The 20,262-nt window shown below is 40.9% G+C and overlaps 2 protein-coding genes across 2 annotated transcripts in view; one reads left to right on the forward strand and one right to left on the reverse strand.

Annotated features, from left to right (window-relative positions):
* Positions 1-15,538, reverse strand: part of PPM1L (protein phosphatase, Mg2+/Mn2+ dependent 1L) — a 247,227-nt gene extending 231,689 nt beyond the window's left edge. The window contains exon 1 of the mRNA XM_037140986.2: positions 13,263-15,538. Within this exon, the coding sequence (XP_036996881.1) occupies positions 13,263-13,661 (399 nt within the window). The 5' untranslated portion in view covers positions 13,662-15,538. The remainder of the gene's footprint in view (positions 1-13,262) is intronic.
* Positions 14,980-20,262, forward strand: part of LOC128625773 (uncharacterized) — a 39,719-nt gene continuing 34,436 nt past the window's right edge. The window contains 1 exon segment of the mRNA XM_053657732.1: positions 14,980-15,150. Within this exon segment, the coding sequence (XP_053513707.1) occupies positions 14,980-15,150 (171 nt within the window).

A 20,262-nucleotide genomic window follows, 5' to 3' on the forward strand; every position in this document is an offset into this window, starting at 1 on the left:
CTTCCTAGGCTGGCATGACCTCCAGAGGAGGCTGGGCTCCTCACCAAACCTGAGGCGACTACGTTGGGTCAGAGTTCATCAGGATGATAGTATTCCCAAGGCCAAGTCATTGGTTCAGGCATGGACACATTTCTGGCCTAGGAGATATGAAAGGTAGTTTCTAAGTTTCTAAGGTTTTCCTCAGGCTATAAGAATACATTTTCTTTCTCATATCTCTGGATGTAGTTATGTAAAGACTTTTAAGTCATTAAGCTGCTAAATTCACTAGACTTGGAAACACCTACTTGCAGGCTTTTTTATGTTAGATAATAAGTGTGACCAGTGTTTAAGCTGCTTCCACTTGAGTTTTCTGTTACTTTTATCCCAAAACTTCCAATTAATACACCATCTAGATGTCTAGCTAGAATTTATTCCACCTATCTGCAAAACTGGAATAGATTTCCTTTATTACCTAACTAGCTCTATTCTGTCCTTGGTAGAAATTACCTTATATCATTGTGAGTTGGGTTTTTTTTTTTTTGAGATGAGGGCTTCTCTCATAAATTGACATACTGATTTTATATGGGGGAGGGAGAGGGAGGAAACTTTCAGTTACTGGAATCTTCCTGATTTACAAATGGCAACAACCTAATCCTAATATATGTCTGTTGAGGCCAAATTAAGAGAAGTAAGATTAAACCAAAGGGATCTAGTTGTCATATAAAGATGAATTTCCTGAAAAGATTACAGAAAAAAATTCTCCAGGGACAATGTGTAATCTCCTTGATGATAGTCTTAAAAAAATTATTCATATAGCTGTGAAGCCTTAGGTACTATATTTGGATTATGACAATTCAGGACTCCCGCCAGGCCTATCTTAAGAGAAAATTTCTTTCTTCTAAACAAAAATTTAGAAAAGTATCTAAATGTTAAAATAAAAAATAAGTAAAAACTTCTTAATCCCAAACTCTAGAACAGTCATATTTATAATATACTTGTGTAAATCAGTCATTATAGCAAATTCATCTCATTATTCTTGGACAGAAAAAACACACAGTATGACCAAAATTCTATGTCTCCATTTCCATAGAATCTCAACAGTGTCAATACAAACTTCTTTGGCCAGAAAATGTCCAATGACTAACTGAAAGCTAATTTATTTAATTAAAAAGAGAAATGAAAGTACATACTAGATTTTTTTAATGGCATATACTTATCAGAATAGAATGGTTTCTTCCCTATGGCAATTCTATAATTAAAAGAATATAATTTTTAATAAAAAAGATTTTTAGATTTTATTTATTTATTTTTAGACAGAGGGAAAAGGAGGGAGAGATGTAGAGAAACATTAGTGGGTGGTTGCCTCTCGTGTGCCCCCCACTGGGGACCTGGACCACAACCCAGGCATGTGAATAGAACTGGCAATAGAACAAGTGATCCTTTGGTTTGAAGGCCAGTGCTCAATCCGCTAAGTCACACCATCCAAGGGCTATAAAAATAATCTTTAAAGTGGTTTTACATTAAAAATTCTACTGTCCAAGAGCAGTGCTGAATATGGACTGCCTTGTTAAAGACAAAATTTGAAATATTTAAGATTTATTACCATAGGGCATTAAATCCCCACTCACATTTATGATGACCAAAAGCTGGAATGTTACTGTGGAAAAGCAAATGCAAATAGTGTTCACTTCTCCAGGGAAGTCATTAGGTTTTCTGACATGATGTGCGGTGGATAACTGGTCTTTGGTTTAGCAACTAAGACATAGATTATCTGTCAGCTGCTCACACCGGAGCAGAACAAGGAGGATAACAGTGGTGGATGGTACGATAAAGAAAGTGAGTCTCAGAAAGAAAGCCTAAGGTTATGGGATGGTTCACTTTTGTACCAATTAGAGAAAGGTGCCCTTTCCCGGTGATTACAGACCCAGCGATGCCTGGCTTGGGGAGCGGACAGTTCTTCTGTACACATTAGAAAATGGTGTCTCTCTATTCGGCTATCATTTCACAATGTACCTTTTGCACAACTATATGCCGTGGCCCCAAACTTACCTTCAAGAACCCGACGCCCTGTAAGACAGAAATTCCTTTGTTTTCATGGCATGGAGAAAATAAGTCTCATTCCTAACAGACTCAACTACCAAAGCTCTCCTTCATTCTAGGAAAGTTGGAGGCAGCCAAGGTGCCATTATATTGGGGCCTATTCTTGCTAAAGAGTGAAAGGGAAAATCTCCAGAGAGATCTCATAATCAAATTTATGGATTTGTTTTTCAGATGTAAAATATTATACCTTCATTCTTTAAGCAGTTTTACACAGCACAGATTTCAACTCTATTGAAAGGATATCAATTTATCAGTATGCATGATTTTCCTCTACATGAATATTTACGTAAAATGCTTTGTACTTTTCAAGGGAGGACCTATAACTATAAAAGAAAGCTATAAAAGTTACTATAGTTCTATAAAGTATTTCTAAATGATGGCTTTCTTTGCTTACTTAAACTTTGCTTTTGAATATTTATATTAAAAACAGAGTATAACTAACCATCACCAAAGCTTGGGCTTGACTCAAGATTGGCTAAGAGAACAATCTATCAAGTAGCCTCTGGAATGGAAACACAAGACTAGCATCTGCTCCAAATAACAGACCAATTCTGGTATTATAAACAAGTGAAAAAATGATATTTTGCTGCTGAAAATTAATAATCACTTTAGTATTAAGACATTATTTGATCTCCTAAAAACAAAACAGTGCTTCATTATAAAGAGAAATTATGCAAACATGTACTCAACCCTATAAACTTTTCCTAAAGTCAAGCCTTTGTTACTTTGAAGTAAAATAAAACAAAAATTATTATGGTTTAATGCAAATGGCTATGTTAATGCCACTGTAACTTCTATGCAAGCCTTTCATGAGCCAAAATGTTGAAGATTCTCTGTAATGGAATGGAGATTCTCTCAGGAAAAAAAGGGGTTCAAATGTGAGTCACCACCTGCTTTGACTTCTGACCCTATTTTCTTACCTGCAGGGCTCTCTGAGGTAATTATAAGATCTACCTTCCAAGGTTACCAGCGTAGAGTTTTCAAGAACATCCACATGTCACAGGGACACAACTGCCAGCATCAAATGAGAAACTCCAAGTCCTACTAGGCAACACGAGAAGACCAGGCTGTATTCACACCTAACGACGCCATGTGCATTTTATTGCCCAAATTATGAGACTTGTAGAGTTTCAACCAGAAACTGTTAGCACAGACTTTGCAGAAAGATAGCTCTAAGTCTGATCCCAGTTTCAAATCCCAGTTTCACCACCGACAAGCTGTTAGAGACCTTGGGTAAACTACTTAACTTCTCAGTGCCTTAATTTCTGTGTGTATATACAACAGGGATAATTTAAAGAACCACATCAAAAACTGTTACATTAACTAAAATTCAATAATATATATGAAGTACTGTAAATACTGCATGGCATATTGGACATATTCAATAAATGTCAGCCATCATCATTATTATTATTATTATTATTATTACCAATTATGGTGGTTTCTTTATTTCTCCTCTGATCAAGAAATCCCACGTCTGGAAACCCACCTTGGAGAAATAATGCAAAATACAGTAGAAGCACAAAAATATTTATTACATTGCTTCTCAGCCTTTTGGCTAAGATCAACTGTAAAAATACTTATTCCAATGTTATTTACAATGGTGAAAGTTAGAGGAACCTAAATCTATACCAATAAAAAAGCATTGAGCAACTTATAAAATACCCATTCAGTAAAATATTATTCCATCACTAAAAATACATTAGAAATATAACAAAGAATTATGAAGCAAAATGATATTGTGTTTACAAGATCATACAGAATGAAAAAGGCCAAAATTTAAAATTACATGTACATCAGACTTCCGCCAAGATGGAGGTTTAGCTGGATGTGCCTGCCTCCTCACACAACCAAGTTTAGGGACAACTAAATATTAGCATCACAAAACACAACCAGAACACGGAAAACTGAACCTTTCGGAAGTCCGCTAACAACAAATTCTTCAGCCTGACCGGTAAGGTGCGAAACCAGTGTCCGGTGAGGACTTACAAAGGAGGGCTCGGTCGGACCGGCGCGGAATCGGCGCGCGAATCCAGTTACGCGGGTTCCAAACCCAGGATTGGACCTGGTGAGCCGCCGAGCAGCCCACCGGGGGAGCGACACAGTGGGGAGGCGGTGGCAACGAATTGACTCTGGTTGCGCGCGAGTGAGGGAGTAAGCGGTTGGACCAGCCCGGCGGCGGCGGGCGGGCGGCGGCGGGCGGTGGCTGCGGCCATTTCCCGCTCTGACCACACCCCCACATACAGCGTCACAACCCAGCGACCTGGGACTCCAAGGCCCCGCTTGTCCCACTTAAAGGGCCAGAACAGACCAAAAATGTCGCAGGCAGAACTCAAAGCCCCAGAGATAAATCTAAATGACGAAGAAATAGCAAAACTCTCAGATGCACAGTTTAAAACACTGGTCATCACCTTTCTCACAGATTTGGTGGATTACAGCCACAAATTAGAGAAACATATGGAGGCTAAATTAAGGGAAATGAATGGAATTCCACAGGAATCCCATAGAGATGAAAAGGAAACTGGGACTCAAATCAATGCAAGGGTCCAGAAGAAAGCAAATAATGGACAAGCAGAAAAGAGTCAAGGAGCAAGAATTCAAAGAAATGAGGAGAGTCTTAGGAACCTCCAGGACATCTTTAAACGCTCCAATATCCGAATTATAGGGGTACCAGAAGGGGGAAAGACACAACCACCAGTGGAAAAACTATTTGAACAAATAATAAAAGAAAATTTCCCCAATCTGGCAAAGGAAATAGACTTCCAAGAAATCCAAGAAGCCCAGAGAGTACCAAAAAAGTTGGACTCAAGAAGAAACACACCAAGGCATATTATAATTACATTAGCCAAAATTAAAATGAAGGAAAGAATCCTGGAAGCAGCAAGAGCTAAGGGGACAGTCACCTACAAAGGAGTCCCCATCAGGCTGTCAGCAGATTTCTCAAAAGAGACCTTACAGGCAAGAAGGGGCTGGAAAGAAATATTCCAAGTCATGAAATCTAAAAACCTACAACCAAGATTGCTCTACCCAGCAAAACTTTCATTTAGAACGGAAGGACAGATAAGGTGCTTCTCAGATAAGACCAAATTCAAGGAGTTCATCATCACCAAGCCCTTATTATATGAAATGTTAAAGGGACTTATCTAAGAAAAAGAAGATAAAGAAACATGAACAGTGAAAGGACAACAAACCCACAGTTATTAACAACCACACCTAAAACGAAAGCAAACTAAAAGGACAGCTAGAGCAGGAGTGGAAACAGAAATGAAGATCTCAAGGAGGGTTAGCAACAGGGGAATGGGAGGAGGAGAGAGGGGGAGAAGGTACAGAAAACAGGTAGCATAGACAGTAGATAGAAAATAGATGGGGGGGGGCAAGAATAGTTTGGGAAATATAGAACCTAAAGGACTTGAGACACATGGACATAAACTAAAGGGGGGTAATGGTGGGGTTGGGGGGGCAGGGTGGAGGGAAATGGAGGGGGGAATAGAACAACTGTAACAGCATAATCAATTCAAAAAAATAAATAAATTTAATTAATTAAAAAAAAAAATTACATGTACATCATTATAACAATGCAAAATTATATTTAAAATGCATGTAAAAAAACTGAGCAAGTAATACACCAAAATCACAACAGAGGATGTAACAGAATAATGAGATTTAGAGCAATTTTTATTTTTTTATATATCATATTACTCTTATAATTTTAAATTTTATTTTTAAATATGTTCAACATCCTCCAGATTTATTTTATTATTCACTAACTAGAATTATTAAAATAGTAATAAAAGTTAAACTACAAAAATATGTTACTTAAGTAGATAAACATCAAAATAGAAATTCAGAATAAAACGAATGCTTCAAATATTAACACTCAATATAAAAATATTACTGTTTTAACAAACTGAGTCCCTAATTAATTGTGTGCCTATATTTAAATTGGATAGAGCCTGGGGACCACTTAGATCTGAGAATGAATGACATACATATTTTTTACTTTAAAATAAGTGTCAGGGAAATGAAATCATTTAAGAGAAATGAAGGTGTACTGATTTTTATAGCTTGGAAAAGCTATAAACTGTAACAATACCTAAATTTTCCTGGTAACAAAGTAATATAGTAATAAATGCTTTTCCTTTGGATAATCAGATAATGTATACAGTGTATATTTTTATTGCTTTAAAGATGTGTCAACGTAGATAAGGTATAACAGACTTGGTGTTGTACAAATTGGGGAATCAAATGGCCAAGGAAATGGTCTGGGATTTATGAATCCCAGAAAAGGTCTAAATAAGAGGGAGAAAGGAAACAAACTTATAGCCAAAGTCACTGCTGTCCAAAGTTCCTCTTCCATCCTACCGCCCTCATTCACTTTGATGGGGCCACCCTGACGGCAGTCTCACCACTTCAGAGATCTCTCATTCATCCGTTCCCTTGCCTTCAGCAATGGCCCACACCCCTGAGTTGTACCTTTACTGGTTTGGCCCAGGCTTCCCAATATACCTCTCCCCTTCTCTATCTTGTTCCTGCACATCAGTCCTCTATACAGGTTAGAAGAACAGGATTACTGAAGCCTGGGTCTTACGCCATTCCTCTGCTCAAAAGTACCCAATGGCTCTGCAGCATCTACAGCACAAGCTCAGGCCCCTCAGTGTGGCTTTTGACATTGGTGCTGACAGCAGTGCCAGCAGCATCTTCCAACCCTCACCTATGTGCACTGCCAACTCCAGGCCAAGGGTCCTCAGCTAGGCCCAGCACTCGGGTATAGCTTATCATTGTAACTATGTCAAAGTCTGCGACCAATAATGGCTAAGTACCAAAACTTGTAAATTATTTACTGTTTAGACTAAGCTAAAAAAGAATTCAAGTTTATTCCTATAACGTGTTCTCATTTACCTGCATTAGAAATGGGGTGAAGTTTCTGCAAGAACACTGGGAACTACCTGTAACTCTGGGTTCCCCGTGGAGATGTATTACACGTGAAATCTTACCTGTCACGTGAGTCGTGGTGGAAAGCGGTTCCAAACCAGGGCTCCTCAAACAGTGGCATCACTAGAGGTACCTCCAACCTGTGCAGGAAGCAAGGAGCCTGCCTGGCTTCAAATTATGGCCAACAACTGAATTTTAAAAGTCATCCTTCAGCTCATAAAAAAAAAGCAAGAGGAGGTTGACAGAGGGGCTCTCGAGGCAACCACGGTCTAGGAGAAGAATCTTTTCAGAATCGATCTCTCCCATCAAGATGGAGACAGATTCTAGTAAGCTGGAGGCCAAGAATTTCACTGTATGGATTTCCCACTACCGTGGTGATAAGAAGTTTCTTTTTAAAATGATATACTTCACTTAAAAATAGTCAAGCTAGAAAATAATATTAAGTGTATCAAAAGACAGAAAGTACTCACCAAATCTGGAAAAACATAATGAATGGACTTCTAAAATGACAGTCAGGTAGACCCTGCGCAAAACGAATGGAGCTGCCTGCCTTTCTTCCAACTGTACCTGCATTTCACTCCGTCTGTACTATTTTCACAGTTTTCTTCCACCTGTAATGTCATCTTTTCATCCTCCTTCTACCCAATCTCTGTCTGTTGAAATGTTAGGACATAATCAAATGTCAGTTCCCCTCAGAACTATGCAAGGCTCCCATGCCCCCGAGTCAGGCCATCACCCTCTCCTGTGAGGGGTCCACCTGATTCTGGTAGTTCTGCTATTTTTAAAAAGCTCATCTCTTCAAGCAGATGGAATGCTCCTGGAGGGCAGAGAATGCACTGATTCATCTTTGGGTATCACAGAGAACATAACATTGTTTTCCACCTGTAGCAGAGTACGCAGAAAATGTTGGTTTCATTGAACTGAATTCCTAAACAATCTGTTCAGAAGATGCACCGAGGTCAGCAGCCAGAACCCCACATTCACCTACAAAGGAAGTTCTGAAGCACAGGACAGGGTGAATTATGAAGGGCCAGGCACGCCCCTCTTTTGTCAGAAATGTTAATGTGCCATTTTAAACCAAAATAATGTGAATTTTCTCTTAAACCATAAAGCATTTGTCCATACTGAATCCATAGGCCTCTTGTACATTAGTAATATGGGAGCCCAACATTTACTAGCAACAGCTGCGATGTCTGTAAAGCAGATCATTCATCGTGTCATTCATAATTTATGTATTCAGAACCATCTCTTATTTCAGGAAAGATCCAGTGTAACTTATACAAATACATACACTAGAGCAAGATAAAATGGCATATTAACACGAGAAAGACAGAAATGGGACAAAGGAAAACTGAGTGTACGGAAGATAAGCTGTCCTGGGAGGGAAATGCAGGTCGAAAATTAATGTTCCCTGTAAAATTCTGCACATTTGCTACTGGTAGGCCAGAGTTTTGGTTCTACCACTTCTAGCAGCCAACATTTATTGGCTAAATACAAAATGATCCACTCAGTTACATGATTCAGTATCCTTAAGATAAAAACAAAAAGCTCTCCCTTGGTCCTCATAAAGAGAATGTATAACTTAACAAAAGAGTCCTGAGCCATATCCTTGCATTTGATTTGCCAGAGAGCTTTGGAAGACCATCCCTCATAACAACCTTCACTGGCAAATGAGAGCACGCAAGTGATGGAGAGGAAGGTGACCACACCAAGGGGTCCCAGTGCACAGCTCCCTGCAGGTCTGAGTTTATCAGAAACAGATTTTATTCTATTTAGACGAACCTAAAATCCAGAGGCATCCACTTATCTTTGAAAGTATAAACAAAATTTGACCCACATGGCCCTTTTTCTGGGGGTATGTCTGTAGTTTCACCACATTCTCAAGGAGAAGCATGACTCGAGAAACGTTAAGAACCACTGATCTAAAGAACTAGACTATACAGATCCTTCAGGCAACCCTTCATAAACAGCTTCTCTTCTGAGCTTCTAAGAAGTGCTGCGCCTCTAGACCGTAGCCCCAGACAAGGCATCTGAAGTACGGCTTCCCTCTGATGTGAAGTGTGGAACTCTAAGCTTCACCACCAGCCACATTGTTTTCCAGCTGTGTAATACAATACTATATGAGCTTTTTATACAGTAACGCCTATAAACATATGGAATACATAACAATCTGTTCTTCTAGATAGGTTTCAGCCATGAACAGTGACAATGTTGCTTCAAAGAATTGGTGATATTTCTTTAAATAATAAAAAAGTAAAAATAAAACAAAAACCCACCTTGGCCTGTGAATAAAAATCACAGGTAAGCATAAAAAAATTTTTCATAGATAAATATATGTTTTAATAAAATTAACTTTCCACCTCAGTTGACACACTCTGAGCTTTTTTAAACCTCTTTATTGTTTTAATCTTTTGTTATACAGCAAAACAAGCACTATCATAGCTTTACGCGCACACACACACATGCAGTTAACCATCTATCCATAATATTGGGGTTACAGTGTCTCAAGATCCCAAGGGCATCCAATGAGAAAGCTGGCCTTCAGGCCATCAACATAAGGCTCTTTAAGATCTCATCCATTCAGAATTCACTGCCATCCAGAGTCTGCTCCTTGGCATAATAAGGCCAGAGATGTCTGTCAAAAACGCAGTTGAACAGACTCAAAAGAACTAACTCATGCGAACCCACCTCATAAGAAATTGATGTACAAATCAGAACACCAACTTATTCATTAATCATAGTGAATATTCTTTTTCACAAATCAGAAAATTTGCACCTGAAGCCAGGGTGCTGCTTTCCCAATGCTAAGATACCTGGAATCCTGATTAAATAGTCATTCACCAGAAGTTAGAATAAAGGGAGACAGAGTTTGGGGGATAGCTAATGAATTATATATATCCAACATACACCTTTCTAGTGATCGAAATTGTGGCTTTCACATGTATAGCCTCTTTTCACTTGGAATGTTGTCGCCCTAACACTGCAGACTTCTGGGTCTCTAAGCTTCCTTCTTCCATACCCTTCTCTCCATGGGTGTCCCTCCGACACCAATAGGGTATAACGCAGTTGATGAGGGTACAGCTTATAAGCACTATCATTCTTTTTCAGATTAAAAACTCCCAGATGAAGCTGCTGAAGCAACTTGCCCAAGGTCACAAGTCATATTAGGCTGAGCAGAGATTCAAAGCTAGATGTCAAGCCAAAACCTAGGCTCTTAACCTTGCAGTAAATGATGCCTTCAAGGCATCCTTCCTGGACCTCCCACCTCCAAGCCTGATTTAAATGCCCCTCCTCAGTGTTTCCCTATCACCCGAAGCATAGCATGACTATAGGTCAATCTCTGGCACTACACTGAAACGTTCTGAGGATGAGAGTCCGGCCTCATTCACCTGCTTGGTATCCCGAGTGTGCTATCTGCCTTTCTGGATAAATATACAAACTAATTTGTGCAGTGGTTTAATATAAAAATCACCAAACTGAATGCCTTAAACTAGCCATGCGGCCTTAGGAAGATCACAACTTCTCCAGCCATCTACAAATATCTCATCTAAAAGTAGAATGAAATGGACATGCAAGTTGGCTTAGGTCCCTTCTGGATCTAAAAAGCACTACCATTGGAGATGGGCCCTGGTTTTTTTTATAGCCTATCTTATTAGTTCAAATTATTAGAAATAAAATTAAACTCCCCAGTTGTCTTCTGTAGCACTCTGCAGACAGGATATACACGAGTTCAGAAAAAAGAGTTCAGAAAAAGCTACCTCTTTGCTACAAGAAGATAAGTCTACCCTAAAATCAAACAGTGGCACCCTCCTCTGGTGAATGTTAAAGGAGCTAAACAACACAAAAGACAACATTTACATGGTGGGATTTTCTTTGAATGAAAGAAAATGCAAGAGAGAAATTATCTATTATTTAAATTATAAATAACCCGTTTTTTATAACTCCTTATTTTGCCCCAAAACAATGCCAAAATGATGAACTGGCTACATACAGTAGGAAGTTACAGATAAAACAATTTTTAAGAGGGCTGGTAATATTATTTTACAAACAGCAGGCTTTTTAACATAAGGCACAATAGAAAGCATTTTGTAGATTTGCTAACAATAATAGTCTTTTCTATTATTTAAAAATTTAATGAAAAGCCTTGTGCATGTAAAATACTGCTGGCTAAATAAAAGCATTTATCAAGACATACACAGAGGGAAGACAAACTAAAGAGATACAGGCAGAAGATTGTCATCTACAAGCCAAAATTAAAATTTAAAAAATAATTAATTAATTAAAAGCATTTGTCCAGTCCTTTTTCTGGATTTTCAGTCCATTTACCAGAAGCCAGTACTGGAAATTTTTCAACCTGAAATCTCGTTGGGACTGCAACTTTCAGGTTTTAAAATATCCACTTAAAAGCAAATTTACACATGCAGAATAAAACATGACAATACAGCACACCAGACAAGTATAAGCCAAAGTTTCACAACATTAACATTACATCAAGACCTCTAAATCAAAAACAAAGCTGTGCTTTCTAAGATCAAGAGCAAATTATCATCTGCCAACAACTTTAACATTAAAATTTATAATAAATATAAGCTTTATAAATGAGTTATAACAGTGTATAAATAAAATGAAGATACAAGCATTCTGAGTCATGGCAAGAAAACAAATCAGTCATTCTACTGGCAGCGATGTCATTCAGGTACGTTTTTACCCAAATACACACATCTCTTCCCTCAATTAACTTCACATCTTTCATCCACCCTGTGACCAAGGGGAAAGGAACCCACACTACACAGGAAGTTACAAATTCACAACCACTGAGAAACCTTCACTTTGAAAGGCACAACATAGAAAGGGTGAGAGTGAACGGGAAACAGCAAAAACTGATTTCAGGTCTACCAAATAGATTTTCCAACTAAGTTTGTCATTCCTAGCAAAGTTGGTTCTACAAGGCAGGAAGATACAGTATCTTGAAAAGATCAGCAGAGTAGTAGGTGAAATGGCTTTGTATCAAAGACAGAAGGCAAATAACTAACTGAAAGCTTTCTCAGTAGTCACCCAAAACAAATGCCAAAAAACATGCAAAGATGAAAAAGAATGACCTCACCTACAGCCCACCCAGAGACCAGAAGGGCCAAAAAGAGAGCTGGGGGAAAGCTGGATGGGAGCATGGACTGTGAGGGCAGGGGGAATGATGGAGGGGTGGCGAAGGAGGCAAGAAAGATGTAAGAAATTATGCTGCCAAAAAAAAGAGTATGCAACAATGAAATTATGTTACAAACTGCCAAATTGAGAAAGATGGGGTAGCTGGCCCGATGCTCTTTGGAGCCACATTTGCCACTCACTTCTCCTGGGTCGATGCCCAAGGACCAAAGCCAATCCTCCCCGGACCTCCAGGAAATCTGAGCCCCAGCACGCAATCAGGGTGCCGCAGAAAGGAGGGAGATGGACCTCAACTGGCCCTCTAACCTCATCACATGAACCCCAAATGACGGAATTTAGAATCCGGGAGACGTCTGTGCCCCACTCCGGCCAGGGCTCAGGGGGAGATCTGGGCATCACAGCCTCTGCGGGCATCACCACCTCTGCAAAGGCCACAGGCATCTCGGGTCCCGCGAGGCGATCCTGCTAAATGCAGGCGGCCAGAGAGGCGCTGCTGTCAACCGGCCCGATTGCACTTGTAAAGTTAATGGAGTTGGCAAGAAGCGCGGGGCTGTCCCCCTGACTCCTCCTTAGGGCGAAGGCGATGGGAAGGAGTCACAGCTTCCTTCTTCCTCACTGGGCTCTCTCTCACTAATTCGGTTCTGCATTTTGCATCTCTTTTCCCTAATGAGAATCAAAAAAAATTTTTTGCCTTCTTTGTGCCTACCTTGGTCTCAAACCCCTAGAACAGGGGCGCTGAGATCCCGGGCCAAAGTTCAGCATAGAAACCATTAAACTCTCCCCGCAAAACTAGCACAGTCATTTGCTGGGTTCAGGCCTTGAGAAACATCGTAAATGATGAAGCACGAAATAAGCTATGGATGATCCTCCCTTCCCCAAAACGGACCCTCAGTCCTGAGAAGTCTGGATCCAGCAGTGTTTTTGGGGGGTGGGAGGGGACGGGCAACTTGGAACTAGTGCCTTTGCCCAGCCCGGCACTAGGTCAACACCACGCCCCTCACACCCAAGTCGTACACCTCCACCCACCCCCACCCCGCCCAAGGCACACAACGTCCTGTTCGCTCACAAAGACTCACACACACAACTCCTACCTCGCCCCCGTGTCCGTCGAAGATACCGAAGATGGATGGGTGCGTCTTGTTGGCTAGGTCCGTAAGAACTTCGAACCGGTCCTCCATGTGGTCTCTCCGGCCCTGGATGGAATACACGGCCACGTTGTGGCTCTTGAACTCCCAGGTCTTGGAAAACTCGGCCTCCAGGACGTCGAGCCCCCCGAGCCGGTCATTCTGCATGATCTCGGCGACCTTGCCCTTCACCATCTTCACAGCGTCCCGGCTAGATTTGACGATGGTCTTCACCTCGTCAGTGTGGAAGAAGTAACTCCATAGCGCCAAGCTGATACACAGCAGGAAGAGCGTCTCGGGTCTCAGCAAGAAGTAGCGCATGATGCGACCCAGCAGAGACAGCAAAGTCATTGTATCCTCTATCATTTATTATGGCTAGAGCCCCAACCACCAGCAGCTACGCGCGCCCCGAAGGCTTCTCGGGTCCCGGAGCACTGCGGGGACAGTCCGCGGGAAGGGAGGCGGAGCAGCAGCGGAGGGTGGGGGAAGGAGGATCGCTGAGCCGGGCGGGAGACGGCTGAGCTCGCTGCTCTGATCCGGCACGGCGAACAGAGGCAGTTTTCCTTTTGTCTCCCGGCCTCCCGACCCCGAGGCCCGTGCCCTGCGCACCGGCGCCTATGCCGGCCACCCACGCCGCCTCCCCTCCCTTGCGCCTCTTTGTGAGGCGGCGGCGGCCGAGACGGCAGCGGTGGCAGCAGCAGCAGCCGCCTGTATCCGGGCTGGGTGAGAGGAATCAAGTTAAAGTTGTGCCGGGCGAGTCTGCCACGGTGGGCGGGAGAATTCGGGGGCGCCGGCGCCCGCGCGGCCCCTTCGTGGGTTCCCCCTCACTGCTCCGGGGTGCGATCACCAGGTGAGGAGGCGCGGGGCTCGTGAGCTCGGCAGGATGCAGGTCCCCGCGGTCGCCGCCGCAGCAGGGGATAGCGGAGCCGGCCGATTGCTCCGATTCCTTCAGACACACCGGGGAGCCCAAGAGAATAAAGTTTTGCGGGAGCCTGAACAGAGGTGGAGGTACTCTGAGCCCAGCGACGCAGCGGGACCGGCGCTGAGCCGCAGGCAGCCGGCCCGGCTCTGCCTGTCTCGCCCCAGCACCTCCCAGTTCAGCTCGGCTCCGCTCGCGCGCTCTCTCCAAGCCTCCCAGCTCGCGCTCGCACCGCCCCGCCCCGCATGCGCTCGCCCCGCCCCGGGACCGAGGGCAGAGGGGTGCGGGCGGAGCTGTCAAAGGCTGGGGACGCACAGCGGCGGCTGGCGGGCTTGCAACCTAGGGCGGTCACGGCGAACGGAAGGGGAAGAAAGGGGGCGCGTCCGTTGCCTAGCTAGAGTGGACGGCTGTTCCTCCCTCCAGTGCGCGCTCCCAGAACAATGTAAGCCTGACTCTGGTTGAGTGAACGTTGGTTTCCCGGGAGCCACTGCTGCGGGCTGGAAAGCAGAAAGCCGCACGTGAGCATACCCCCCTCCGCCTGACGGCACAATAGTGCGGTCCTCACCTCGCCAGGCTTAAGGCAAGCGAGAAGGGACCCACTTGTCCTGGCTCGCAAACGGGGCGGAGGGTAGCGGACCTTTAGTGCTGTGTGACAGAGGCCTGTCCGGAGCACCCGAGAAGGGAAGAGGATCCTGCGGCCTTCTCCAGACGAGAGAAGACCCTCCGGAGAACGCAGGATGTGAAGACTCGGAGTCTCACGTGGAAATGCGTCCCGAAGATAACCGTGGGAGGGGCGACAGTGCGCTGGCCTCTCTGCGAGCCGCCGGCGTCCCGAGAGCGGGGGACGTGGCTGCGAGGGCCTTACCAAGTTACAACCCTTCCACGGAGAGACACCTAAGGGAGCCACGGGGCGAGAGCTCTGACTCTGCTGTTCGGGTTTGAAGGTCCCTTTGAAGCTCTGAATTAGCGGCCTCCTACCACTTCCTTATCTTCGCAGAAGATGAAGGGCGAGTCTTTCAATCAGCAGAAGTGAGCGGCCTCGGAGAACAGAAGCCATCAGGATAACTTGTTGAAATATGGGCGGGTGTCAGGGGCCTCGAAGATGTTGGGGAAAGAAGAGAACAATGTGCAAATCAGCTTAGAATACTAAAACAAGTGAGCTTTAAAGCAAGATTCATTCTCATTACCCCTGTCCAGAGAGAAGAGTGCTGATTTGCGGCTTCCGGTCCGCTAGACTGGCGAATACAGGCTGCCCGAGCACGCCTGCCTTGGTATGACCCCGACTACGTTTTAAAAAAATAAAAAAGAGTAAAATACTGGAAGGAAATACACCCAAATGTCCGTGATGGTTAACTACCGTAGTCAATTATATGTGGTTTTCATTTTCTGCTTTGGACTTTTGTCTGTTTTCTACAACCTTTTCAAAGTTTTTACAAAAGACATAGATTGCCATTATAACCAGAAAAACAGAAAAAAGAACACTTTGACATTTAAATGGCATATACAATATGATCTCAATTACATAAACATGCATATAAAAACAGGAAGAAAATATGAAGAACAGCTAACAGTATGCTATTTTTGACAACTAAGGATCCTGTTCTGCTTTGCACTTTTCAGTATTTTGCACCTGATAGAGAAACAGTTTTAAAGTAAATTAGGTCGTTCTTCCCAAAACTCATAAGTCATGACGTTCAAAAATTAGATATTGGGCTCAAAAGCCTTTAGGAACTATAAAGCAAACAATGTATCAGTGTTATTATGAAGGTGAGTTTAAGGTGTTTCTTACTGTAATTTAGCAAATGGCTTTTGAGTGCATTGTCAGCCTCTCTACATGAATCTTTTTTGTCTATGGCAAGAACAACTTGCAGATAACCTGATCGAGATTCCAGAACTGCAAGTCAAACTAGCCCCTGGAACAGAAGTATAATGCCAAACCTAGAGACCCAGTCAGCCCGTCCACAATATTATTGTGCTGATGATAACAGCAGCTAGTCTTGAGAGGCAGGATTTCCATTTCCACAAGACCTATATAAAAAAGAGAAAAGACCTTACTGGTCTCTGGAGGTTCAATAGCAAAAGGAGGGCTTGACTTGGTTAATAAATCTAGATATCCTAAGGATGCTGTGGAGATATTCTTTGATATTTACATCTAAGTAGTTCATTTGTATGAAAATCAATAGAATGATTTTTTTAGCAGAACCTGTAGGCATTTGCTTATTTCTATTAAGAAATTCATGTAATTTGCATAGTAATTTTAATGACCTAAATAAGTTTTTGGTATAGTTCACTGTGAATTTTAATATATTTGAGAAATAAAAAGACCTTACTCTAATTACAAACTGACATTTGCATATTCCTTCATATTATAACAACTTATTTCCATGTATATCAACTTACTTCCATTCTCATGATGAGCCTACGAGCAGCATAGAGCAGCTATTGTCTCTGTTTTTAAATATGAGGGCATTAAGGCACAAAGATATTAAATGAGTATCACAATTCAGCAAACAAGTTGGGAACTCAAGCTCAGTTCTGACCACCAATTCAGGACTCTGTCACCCACCCATTGCCAGCTGGTACTGAGATGTTCATTTTTTATACCTCTGGAGTACTAACTTTTCAGTAGATTTCTGTTACATCTCAAAAAAGAATACAAGAGATATTCCACAATTCTGACTTTAGCCTTTGGGACAAGCACTATGTATATTTATCTCACCCACTGAGAATATTTGTGAGGCAGAAGACAAGTACAAGTTAACTGTCCTTCATCTCTACATAAAAGCCTAAAATATTTGTTGCTAAAGTAAAAGAGTATCTGAATTTCACAGGGAAGAAAAGAGCACTGTAGAATGTATGTTATGTAAATACTTTACCATTACAAGTGATATGGTAATGAACAGAGAGCTAATTGCCCTAGGTTTTCATGAGATATAATAATAGTTACCAGGTAATTAACCATTTTCAGTTATGCAATTAACTCACACCAGCCTTGCAAGTATATAAAGAACATAAAATATAGCTTTTAAAAATAAATTCTCGAAGAAACTTTCGGAATTGTAACTTCTAGGTTCAAGAAATCTTTAAAACAGACTTTGATAACAAATCTATTTTCAAGTATAATGTTGTCTCATGATGTCCTCATTTTTTTCACTTTTTTCAAAGTTGTAAAACTCAAATGTAAAGTGACTTATCAGCTGCAACTCTTGATGAATATAATAAAAATCCCCTCAAATAAATTTTATATAAGACTTTTACACATATAGAAATTCTATGCACATTTTTAAATTTCCCAATTATCAGTTTAATTTATATTCTTAAGTAATTCCTGCCCTCTGCATATAAATATGTACAGAGTATTGAGTATGACTCTTTTATGAATATTTCATACATATTATATACTCCTTGCATGTGTATAACCTTTAAAACTATAGCACAAAAGAGTGTATCAGTATTTTTAGGAAGCACAACAACCCTAAGCACTACACTCATGAACCCCCTATCCAACCTAAACACCGGGCTGTGACCAATCTTTGTACCAGCCTAAGAATTCTTTTGCCATCCCACCTCCCTGCCTATACTCCACAGGTAGCTCTATCCTGAATTCTATGTTCTACCTTTTCCTTGTCCAAAAAAGCACTGTCATCATGTGTCTACATCATTAGGTTTTTGGTTGGCAAAAAAATTCATTTGTTTTTTTCTGTAAGATGGCTCTAGTAGCACTTAGTTGTCTTTAACTTCGGTCAAAACAATTTGGTTAGATTAGACTGTACTGTGATGGCTCATATCAGTGTGCATTTAACAAAACATCAGAATTGGTGAATTTTTGTGTACCATGTTAATATTAAAGACAGAAGAAAATACACATTTTCAGCATATTATGCTTTATTATTTCAAGAAAGGTAAAAACCCAACTGAGATCCAAAAAAAGGTTCCTGTGGTGTATAGAGATGATGATGTGACTGATCAAATACGAACATGTAAAAAGTGGTTTGCAGAGTTTCATGCTGGAGATTTTTCACTGGACAATGCTCCAAGGTCGAACACACCAGTTGAAGTTAATAGCAATAAAATCAAGACTTTGAGAACAATCCATGTTACACCTAGCAGGAGATAGTCAACAGAATCAAAATATCCAAATCAATAGGGTTATTGGCAAAAATGAAAACTGTGTCTTTTATTTTAGGAAGAAAAACTAAATGGACTTCTTTGACCAACCCAATATTTTTTTTATTTTGCTTGGTTGTGAGCTTTATAAAAAAGGATGTCTTATTTTATATAGTTCTCTGCTCCTTGTTTTTTCACTCAATATTATAATAAGTGACATATTTCTAGATCCTCTTATATTGTTACATATAATTCAGTCCTTTTCACTGCTGTATAATATCCTATGTATCACTGTTCCATATGCATTTATCTTCCCTCTATGGACAGTTATGCCAATTTTTGCTATTATGATCAGTGACTTAGTGAATTATTTTCGTTCTATCTCTTGGTGCATATACACAAAAATTTCCCTAGAGTATATATGCAGGAGTGAAATTACTATGTATTTGAGAATAAAAATATTTAATGTTACAATTATGGCGAAATGGTTTTTTGAAAATACATTGTTCCCATTATACTCCCAAAGTGTGATCAAAGCACCTTGATATAAGAGACCATTACTATAAATTTTATCTTAAAAGTGATTTTCAGTATGGGTTCTTTTGCTAAATGGTTAACCATGAGCATGACTATTAAACCACATTAAATCTTGAGTGCTTCTCATAAAGTATTTTGAGAAGTAAAAATTTTTAATGTTATTTATTTATTTTTAGAGGGTGGGGAAGAGAGGGAGAAAGACAGGGAGAGAAACATTAACATGGGGTTGCCTCTCACACGCCCTCTACTGGGGACCTGGCCCACAACCCAGGCATGTGTCCTGACAGGGAATTGAATTGGCAACCCTTCGGTTTGCAGGCTGGCATTCAATCCACTGAGCCACACCAGCCAGGGCATTTTTCCAGATAAAATTTAATAATAAATCTTCTCTTTTAAATACTCCTTAAATGCAAGTGAATCTTTTAGCCATTAAGGTAAGAAAAGTAATTAATCATTTTATGTGATAGTGTATCAGCCTACTTTCTAATTTTACCATCCTAGGTGTTGTGGCAAATGGAGAACTAATGTGACAAATACCAGTCACGTAATGGTATAATATGATTTCATTTTACTGGACTCCAAAACAACAAAGTCCTTTCCTAACAATTCAAGTTTTTATATAAATTACAAAGATATATCAAGAATACCTTTTTCTGAATAAAATTTTTATACCGTTGCACCAATTCTGTTTACATAAACCACACTTACCCTAAGAATCCTTCATCTAAGCGCCCTAGGCTTCTCTCTGATAATTCTCAAACAAGCTTCCTAAATTATAATATTAATCTAAAGCACTACCTAAATTGCTTTATTTTAATTAACACACATCAACATTCTAATTCATAATATGATGCATTGTGAATAGTTGAATAACCGTTTTGTAATGAATCTGATGCTGACAAGAAATAACATGGGTGAAATAAAATTTTGTTTCTCTCCCTATAGGAAGCAGTGATTTTTTTTTCCTTTAGAGCTATTCAAAAAGGAAAAAAATGACAGCCTGGAAAATACAACTAATATTTGGTAGTCTGGCAGAACAGTAAGAACAGGGTCCTTGAGAAGTTGGGAGTTAGCCCACACCTGATATCCATTTGTATAATACCAAGATAGGCCAATGGTAATATTTCATTCTCATACCCAAATTCTTCTGGTGACTTCTCTGAGTGCCCTGAGAATAATTTGGATTCCCTTCTGTTTCCCTGTGCTCTCCAAATTGTTTCTGTTGGAAACATTTGTTTCCTGTTGGGGGAACTGTAGAAAGACTAAATTAGAGAATCTGAGTAATCTGAAGATAAGATTATTTCACGAAACCTTTCTGGTTTTTATCCTCTTGGTGGAATGCCTGGTAAGTCTAACACAAAGTCATGCAGGATATAATTTTGGGATTGATTTCTATGTATGATG

Source organism: Artibeus jamaicensis, unplaced genomic scaffold (assembly GCF_021234435.1).
Source record: "Artibeus jamaicensis isolate MK-2021 breed Jamaican fruit bat unplaced genomic scaffold, CSHL_Jam_final scaffold_474, whole genome shotgun sequence".
NCBI classification, from domain to species: domain Eukaryota; kingdom Metazoa; phylum Chordata; class Mammalia; order Chiroptera; family Phyllostomidae; genus Artibeus; species Artibeus jamaicensis.